Source organism: Mastomys coucha, unplaced genomic scaffold (assembly GCF_008632895.1).
Source record: "Mastomys coucha isolate ucsf_1 unplaced genomic scaffold, UCSF_Mcou_1 pScaffold15, whole genome shotgun sequence".
Classification (NCBI taxonomy): domain Eukaryota; kingdom Metazoa; phylum Chordata; class Mammalia; order Rodentia; family Muridae; genus Mastomys; species Mastomys coucha.
In genome coordinates this window covers 115,839,387-115,848,057 of record NW_022196897.1, presented here as the reverse complement: position 1 = coordinate 115,848,057, position 8,671 = coordinate 115,839,387, and the positions used below count along the sequence as shown (strand labels likewise).

General features: G+C 45.7%; 2 protein-coding genes across 3 annotated transcripts in view; one reads left to right on the top strand and one right to left on the bottom strand.

Moving 5' to 3' along the window:
- The first annotated feature begins 3,504 nt into the window (after positions 1-3,504).
- Idh3b (isocitrate dehydrogenase (NAD(+)) 3 non-catalytic subunit beta) lies at positions 3,505-8,513 on the top strand. Of its 2 annotated transcripts, none has more exons than XM_031371891.1 (12): positions 3,505-3,632; positions 3,765-3,845; positions 3,980-4,078; positions 4,190-4,310; positions 5,982-6,042; positions 6,117-6,249; positions 6,350-6,483; positions 6,588-6,690; positions 6,792-6,938; positions 7,312-7,406; positions 7,493-7,553; positions 8,387-8,513. In XM_031371891.1, the coding sequence occupies exons 1-12, from the start codon at positions 3,597-3,599 to the stop codon at positions 8,459-8,461; spliced, it is 1,146 nt and encodes a 381-aa protein (XP_031227751.1). In that variant the 5' UTR covers positions 3,505-3,596; the 3' UTR covers positions 8,462-8,513. The 2 variants fall into 2 exon arrangements, with proteins under 2 accessions (XP_031227751.1, XP_031227750.1); XM_031371890.1 differs by having other exon boundaries at positions 3,506-3,632; positions 8,093-8,513.
- A 90-nt stretch (positions 8,514-8,603) lies between these two features.
- Positions 8,604-8,671, bottom strand: part of Nop56 (NOP56 ribonucleoprotein) — a 5,034-nt gene continuing 4,966 nt past the window's right edge. Inside the window, exon 12 of the mRNA XM_031373259.1 lies at positions 8,604-8,661. Coding sequence (XP_031229119.1) covers positions 8,604-8,661 — 58 coding nt within the window. The remainder of the gene's footprint in view (positions 8,662-8,671) is intronic.

Sequence of the window (8,671 nt, the reverse complement as noted above, 5' to 3'; positions counted from 1 at the left end):
GAGATGAGCAGCAGCTGTGTCACCCTCTGCTTCCTGACTGGATAGAATGATGTAATGAGGTAATGTGCCTGCCCAGCTGCTTCCTGCTCCTGCTTCTGTGTCTCTTCCCCACTGTGGTGAACTGGATCTCCTTTTGTCGTGTGCTTTGTCCCAACAATGATAAAAGTAATTGATACAAGTCCATTAGCCAGGCACGGGGGCAACACACCTTTAATCCTAGCACTTATAAAGCAAAGAGGCAGGGGGATCTCTCTGAGTTCCAGCGGGGGCAACACACCTTTAATCCTAGCACTTATAAAGCAAAGAGGCAGGGGGATCTCTCTGAGTTCCAGCACAGCCTGGTCTCCATAGGAAGTTACAGGACAACCAGAGATATAAAGAGAGATCCATTCTCAAGAAAACATACATGCCTATTCTGATTTCACTTTCAGTGTAGCAATCAATAAGTTATATAAGATATTCAACATTTTATTATAAAATACACACCGGGTTTAGTGGACTAGTGGAGTTCAGAAGAGAGATGATAGAGAGTCTGGATCCCTGGGGACATTACTAAGTAGCTAAATTAATGTCAGTAACTCTTTACTTCCTGAAGCAGTGAGAGAGAAACTATCGGCCAGCATGACGAATGAGTTTCTTGTTTACTGCATCAGAACAAAGCCATGAGTGAAACACACACATAGATCTATAATCAAACTATCATGAACATACCGTTTCACTTGTAATACATACATGGCTGCAGGATGGCTATAACCATGTGTACAAAGGAAAATGTACAGGGATACACACAGCAATGTTGCTGAGAAGAGTCCAACTCAGACTTCATACTAGGTATCTGCCTATTTAAGAAAGGATTAAGTAATTTAGTAAATTTGCATTATACCATACTATGCAGTGGTGCAAAAGAATTAGGTTTGTTTTCCCCAGCTTGCTTGCTTGCTTGCTTGCTTTTTTCTGCAGGATGTGCTGGTACACACCTTTAATTCCAGCACTTGGAAGGCAGAGGCAGGTGGGTCTAAGAGTTTGAAGTCAGCGTGATTTACAGAGTCAGTTCCAGAACAGCCAAGGCTACACAAAGAAACCCTGTCTCAGAAATTCTAAAAAAAAGGAAAAAGAAAAAAATGGGTTTTTGCATTCTCTGTAACATAGCGTTCTATGACATGTAAATTAGTGTTGAGAGAAAAAAGTAGATTATGCAAAGGTAAGCATATCAAGTATGCAACTATTCTGAAACATACACTAAAACCAAGACTATATTCTCTCTCCTCCATGTGTGTGTACACACAAAAAAGCTTTTGAAGGACATATCTAGCTGCCTGTGGTTCGAGTGGCAAGCTTTGCCCTTCTTTTTTTGTTTTTTGTTTTTGTTTTTGTTTTTGTTTTGAGACAGGGTTTCTCTGTGTAGCCCTGGCTGTCCTGGAACTCACTCCGTAGACCAGGCTGGCCTTGAACTCTCTGCCTACCTTTGCCTCCCAAGTGCTGGGATCAAAGTCGTGCGCCACCATTGCCCAGCTTAAACTTTGCCCTTCTTTACTACTCATATATTTAAGAGAATTGCTATCATTAGTTACTAATCAAAGTACTCAAGATAGATAAATACAAATTAAAACAAGAGGCATTCTCGGTGAGTCTGATGCCAGCCTAGTCTTCACAGAGAGTTCCAGTTCAGTTAAGAACACACAGTGAGACCCTGAGTGAAAAATTAACACAAAATCTCTGCTTTGAAGAGCTCTTCCTTGATTCGACCCTCATTCTTTGCCATGTCTGACTAACTGGAATTGTGCATGGAATCTTTCCAGGCCTTTTCTTGCCTGGCTGGCACTGTATCAAGGATGACCATCCAGTACTGTGGATCTGTGTCCTCATCTGAAGGGACTCCAACTTCATTGTTACTGATGTCTGTTCAACTTGCAAAAGTCCTTGTGGAAGCACTTTTCTCTTCTTCTATCTTGTACACTCAAGACTCCTGTAAGTGCTACTTTTTGCATAATTTGAAACCTTTGGTTCTTTTCTCACTTGCCTATCAATTAGACCTTTTGGACTATTTTCACTTATCTCCCCCCATTCCACTTTGTCAGAAGCCTCAAGTCCACTTTTCTCCAAAGATGACCCTTAAAAAAATTTTTTTAAAGTTCTATTTTTTTTTTTTTTTTTTTTGAGACAGTGTCTCTTTATATAGCCCTGACTTTCCTGGAACTCACTATGTAGACCAGGATGGCCTTGAACTCACAGAGATCTTCCAGAAGATGGCACTTTTAGCCACCTACAACTAGATAAAGATCATTTCCATGGATACCAGGCTCAACAGTACTGCTCATCAATCTCTCCTCTTTTCACTCAGGTTTAGAACATGCACTAACCTTACTCATTACTCACTCCATGTGCTTTGTCTCTCCACACAAGTCCAGTCTCCTGATCTCCGGCCATGGCGCTCACAGCCTTACCTGTACAGCACTGGGACGGCCTTGCTGAGAGCCTGTTTGCCAGCTGGTCTGTCCAGCCCCTCAACTGCCTCAACTCAACTGCTGGTCATTGAACTGCTGACGACTCCATCCTCCTCTGAAAGCTGTCCTTGGTCTATGCCATACAAGGCCAGAGCGCGCTAGGAAGAATAATCTGGGGACATTACCCACATTCCATTGCTCTCCAGTGTCAGGCTGGGGAAACTGCAGCTGAGGCCACTCTTGCTGAACTCCTTCTCCTGCCCCCCACTTCTCTGATTGTGGGGAGGCAAAGGCGACACTTTTGCTTCTAATCCACTTTCCTCTAGACTGAGTATACTTAACTCTGTAAACTTTATCCCACAATCACAGATAGAGTCCTACCTCTTCTAAAAACCTGTCAGACTCCATTTTCAAGGAATTGGCATCATAAGATCACTCCTTTGATTTCTCATGGTTGTAGGGGAAAAGATCAAACAAGTCTTAACAGAAAATAAATGCCAAGGACTTCTCTGGAAGAACACCGAAACTCATGGATCATGTCTTAAGAGGTCTATTAAATAGGTAAAATAATCCAGATTACAAAGAAAACTGATTATGTTGGCATATGATGATAAGAAAACTAATTTGGAATTGATGAGGTGGCTCAGTGGGTAAAGGTGCTTGCTGCTAAGCCTTTGACTTGATCTCAACCCTTGAAACAACACAGAGACGTGATAAATACCCACAAACTGAGTTAAAGGACAAAACAGAACACATCTCCCACGCAATGTGTGTTCATATACTGCTTCTAAGTGACTAACAGTGAGTACTAGTTAAGAGAATAACGCTTAACAGAAACATTCACAAATTCCCAAGACTTCTAAATTTATTGTTAAAACTCACGCCCTTGTTCAATAAATGGATGTTGTTTTGAATTTTCAAGAGAAATTAAATCTGACGGCCGAAAACAAAGCAAACAGACAAACTGGTTGTGTGTCCTGTGACCCTACATTACCAAACAGAAGGACAGAAAGTAAATGAATCCGTACACCCTGCCGATCCGTACGACAAAAAGAACCTCCAAACTCGCCCAGGGCTGACAGGAAGTCTAGTTCCCACGACCGCGCTCGCTTCCGGCGTCACTTCCCCCGCGACCTCCTTGGCCGGCAGAACATGGCAGCGCTGAGCAATGTCCGCTGGCTGACCCGAGTGAGGCCCGGGACGCTCTGGCAGAGAGTGGGCGGGAGAACAGAGGGTTTGTGCGCGGTTTCCAAAAGAAGGCAAGGTCATCGCGGTGTAAGGGGTCTGGGTGTCCCCGATCTGACCTTGTGTCTATCGCAGGCGGTGCTCGCCGCTCGGAACTCCGGAGCATGGAGAGGTCTCGGAACATCGGCTACAGCTCACGCTGCTTCACAGAGCCAGGTACGCTCGAGACCGGCTTCGTTCTCGCCTATCCTTGTCGACTTCTTGCCTCTCCCCTGGGTTTCCCCTCCCTACCTCTCTCCCTCTGACTCCCACTTCTGCCCCTGCTCCACTTCTGCTGGCCCCATTCACAGGCACATGATGTGAGGGTGGAGGGTGCCTTTCCTGTGACCATGTTGCCTGGAGACGGCGTGGGGCCAGAGCTCATGCATGCTGTCAAGGAAGTGTTCAAGGTGAATAGCCTGGGGCGGGGGATGGGTGGTGGATCTGGCTGCTGGGATGGGTGGTGGGTCGAGTTGGAAAGTTCAGGCTTGACCCGGCCCTGTGCTTGGACTTCCGCGAAGGTTGCTGCTGTCCCTGTGGAGTTCAAGGAACACCACCTGAGCGAGGTGCAGAATATGGCTTCGGAGGAGAAGCTGGAGCAGGTGCTGAGCTCCATGAAGGAGAACAAAGTTGCCATCATTGGTTTGTATGACACTCTGTCATAAAGCCCCTCTCTCTGCAGTGTGTATATAATCAGTTTTCCAGACTGTCCTCTAGATACTTAAGAGTTTGTTTCTTCTCAGCGGGAAACCAAGAGTTAGTGATGTCAGGAAGGGTTTGGGACCTGCTGAGGCTGTGTCACTGGGGTCAGACCCTGCTAGTTGTGTCTGCGTGCTCATTCTTTATTTGGTTTGTTTTTCCAGATAGGGTTTCTCTGTGTGGCCCTGGCTGTTCTGGAACTCTCTGTAGACCAGGCTGGCCTCGAACTCACAGAGATCTGCCTGCCTCTGCCACCCAAGGGCTGAGATTAAGGGCGCGTGCCACCCTAACCCAGTGTGCACTGCTCATTCTAACCACACCATTTCTTCTGTTGTGCTGTTTTATTCCCCATATTGGACTTTTTAAAATTTTTATTTATTTACTTATTTATTGCTTCTAGGTTTTCCCCTATAGGCCAATTTCTAACTTATTTTCTTGGACAGCCTGACTTCCAGGGCCAGCTTTTCCAGAGGAAAGTCAGTTCTTTATAACCTAGCCCCTGGCGTTCCTGTTTTCCTTTCTACAACTTGTTCTGTGCTTTGCTCACAATCAGCTGTCCTAATTGTCCTGTATATATCACTGTGTCACCTATCAGGATCTTCACTCACTTGTGGCATTAGTTTTTTATGATTGCCATTGGATGCTACTGAAAATAACATGTATAACTCAGTTCCTGAAGCTATAGTCCCTCTAAACAACCAATAACCCCTCTCTGCCACTTGGGGCCCTAGCTTTTCTATACCCTCTGAAAAGTTCCCAGAATTCTAAATGTTAGAAACCACAAAAACTATCTGATCCTGGAAAAACCACACCTAGCATAAGGTAAATCATAGTCCATTGCTATGGACAGTCTGAAGTAGCCCTGTATCCCACACCTGGGAGTAAAAGAAAAACATATTCTTATTATATTTCAGTGTTTTTTAAAGAAAGCAAGATTCTCACTCTAAAAATCCTCATTTATAGTTTCTCCTTGTCCCCCAATAAAGTCATGTTTATGGTTTCTTGGTGTAAGAGCATGGGCCTATCATTTGTGGGATCACTGGTCAACCCATTGAACGTACTTAACCAGGAACTAACTAAAGTAAGTACCAGATTTTCTGTAACATCTCCTATTATTACCAGAGGGGATTCCTCTTTTGTGCTACCATGCTTACAGCACTGTCATCCTTACAGTACTTATATTGTCTTTCCCAATGCATTACTTGCTCATTGAGGGCAGGAGTTGTGCGGTTTTGATTGATATCTCCATTGCCTTACATACATAGTCAATTTTCAGTAAGTAGTAGCTGAGAAAATGCAGTCAGTAGACACAGGAATATAAGGAAAGCCATTGATTCCTTATCCTTGTTTTTCAGCTTAGTATTAAACCCAGGTTCTTTGATTTAAAAAAAAAATAGCTCTTGGGTCATCTAGGAATTTCAACATAGTGTCTAAAACTAAAGCATTATGCTCAGTTCATCTAATTGTAACCACATTATTCTCCTTTGCCTCTTGCCACTAGCAATAAAAGGGTTGAGGGATTTGGGAGTAGGAGATGGGAGTCTAGTTGTATGAAGTCAATAGGGAGATTGGACATTAGTCTAACATTATTTCTCCTATACTTTGTTGTCACAGGAAAGATCTATACCCCAATGGAGTATAAGGGTGAACTAGCCTCCTATGATATGCAACTGAGGTAGGTAGATGGGCTGGCTTGGGTCTGAGGGGTGCTGGGCACGGGACACAAACCTGATGGCTGTCTACTCTCAGGCGTAAGTTGGATTTGTTTGCCAACGTGGTCCATGTGAAGTCACTTCCAGGATACAAGACTCGGCACAACAATCTAGACTTGGTTATCATTCGAGAACAGACAGAAGGGGAGTATAGCTCTCTGGAACATGAGGTAAGGCCCAGAAACTGTGGAGGACAAGGAGAGGCAAGCGGGAGAGGTAGGCTTCTTTGCTTCTTCCCTGGTGTCACCAGCTACTTCCCCTCTCACCCAGAGTGCAAAGGGAGTCATTGAGTGCCTGAAGATCGTCACTCGAACCAAGTCTCAGAGGATTGCAAAGTTTGCATTTGACTATGCCACCAAGAAAGGGCGGAGCAAGGTCACAGCTGTTCATAAAGCCAATATCATGTGAGGCATGGTTTTGTGTTTTTGTTTGTTTTGTGGGCTGGGTTCCTAGAGAGGTATCTCTTGAACTCTGTTGATTGCTTTTTGTCTCTCTGGCCTGTGAACAGGAAACTTGGGGATGGGCTGTTCTTGCAGTGCTGTGAGGAAGTTGCTGAATTGTACCCTAAAATCAAGTTTGAAACAATGATCATAGACAACTGCTGCATGCAGGTAAGGCCCTTTGTGAGTTTCCAGAGAGTAGGGAGTGGAAGCCAGTCCATTCATCTCTCTCTCTCTCTATGGAACTCTTTATTCTCATATTTCACTCCTAGCTGGTGCAGAATCCTTACCAGTTTGATGTGCTCGTGATGCCCAATCTCTATGGGAACATTATTGACAATCTGGCTGCTGGCCTTGTTGGGGGAGCTGGCGTGGTTCCTGGTGAAAGCTACAGTGCAGAGTATGCAGTTTTTGAGACGGTGAGCAAGATTTCTTCCCCCCCTGGGGATGGTGGTGCATGCCTTTAATTCAGTACTTGGGAGGCAGAGGCAGGTGGATCTCTGTGAGTTCAAAGCCAACCTGGTCTACATAGTTCCAGGATAGCTAGAGCTCCATAGTAAGACCAAGAAAACAAACAAAAACACAAAACAAAATTCTGTTAGTCATCTGTACCTGCTGTATTTTGTCCCAGTGCCTCACTTGGAAATGATTATGGCTGCCTCCTCTCCCACTCTACATGCCTTCTCGGTCACCTTAGCCTGCCCTCCTTCTGTGCCCTAATACATTTTGTAGACCTGTACCTCTGCACATGCCTGTCTCCTTCCAATGATTCTGGCTTGCTCTTTCCCACAGGGCGCTCGGCACCCATTTGCCCAGGCAGTGGGCAGGAATATAGCCAATCCCACAGCCATGCTGCTGTCGGCCTCCAACATGCTGCGGCATCTCAAGTAGGTTACAGGAACCTGAAGTGGGGTCGTGGATGGAGGGTGGGAGTGTTTTGGTTGGATTCTCAGCCTCTCTCGTCTGTCGACAGTCTTGAGTATCACTCCAGCATGATTGCAGAGGCAGTGAAGAAAGTGATCAAAGTTGGCAAGGTGAGTCTCGAAAGGCATCAGGGCCTCTGCAGTGTGGTATTGCTGGGACCTGAGGGACCTCTCTCCTCCAGGCCCCGACAATACTTGCTCTGTGACCTCAGGGCTATTCACTTCCCCTCTCTTGGCTGTTTCATCCTCTTGGTCTTCTTCGCCTTAGTTCCATCTGCCGTTCCTTTTCCTGCACCATCCTTTGCCTTTCTTGGGCTATCTGATTGCAGACCTTGCAGCATTGTCCCTGGTGGAGATTGTCCCGGGTGGAGATTGTAGGCAGGGTTAGCTGCCTGGTTTTCTTCCCACCTGGTCTCATTTCTTGCAAGGTACCTCATTTCATCCTTTCTGATAAGCACCTACCCCCATCCTGTTACCTGCTTGGCCTTCTGTACTGCCTTGTCTGCTCAAATGGGTAGGTCCTTGACCTGCTCACTTCCATTCTTTCTCCACTGTATCCTGTCTTTCTTGGTCTCCATCTCATCATGCTGCCCCATCTCCTTCATGGGCTCTCTCTTCTTCCCCACGGCTATTGCTGGTGGTGGCTGTAGGTACGGACTCGAGACATGGGAGGCTACAGCACCACAACTGACTTCATCAAATCTGTCATCAGCCATCTGCACCCCCATGGGGGCTAGAGCCCTTACTCCCTCCAACTTCAAAAGGATGGACCATGCTTCGTATACATCCCCTCAGTACAATGGACCAGAAGAGAACATCTAGACAGTAGACTAATTGCTTTCTGGCAGAGGCTAGGTTGTCCTATGGGCTGCTGTTAAGGGGACCTCACAGGGTGGGTTGTTGGGACAAGGCCCAAACTACAAGATGACAACTTTTTCCCACAGGTTCGAACCTCAGATATGGGTGGTTATGCCACATGTCATGACTTCACTGAAGCTGTTATTGCTGCCCTGTCATAAATCATACACATGCCCATGTGAAAATATTCAATAAACAAACACACACATGCTATCTGGTTTTGTGTTTTTATTGGGGTTTATTATGGGCAGGAGCTGCCACCACTGCAAGGTAAGCCCCTCCCTCCCACTAAGCAGGTCAGCGTTAATCATCCTGCTCTTTCTGGGACTTTTTCTTCTTTTTTGTGCTGCTCTTTGTGCAGCTAGCAGCAG

What these genes read in the sequence shown, in the direction of transcription:
- Idh3b (XM_031371890.1), top strand. Translation starts at nt 3,597, where the DNA reads ATGGCAGCGCTGAGCAATGTCCGCTGGCTGACCCGA. An exon ending in ACGCTGCTTCACAGAGCCAG is followed by an intron (nt 3,846 to 3,979) that starts GTACGCTCGAGA and finishes CCCCATTCACAG; the next exon opens with GCACATGATGTGAGGGTGGA. An exon ending in AGTATGCAGTTTTTGAGACG is followed by an intron (nt 6,939 to 7,311) that starts GTGAGCAAGATT and finishes TCTTTCCCACAG; the next exon opens with GGCGCTCGGCACCCATTTGC.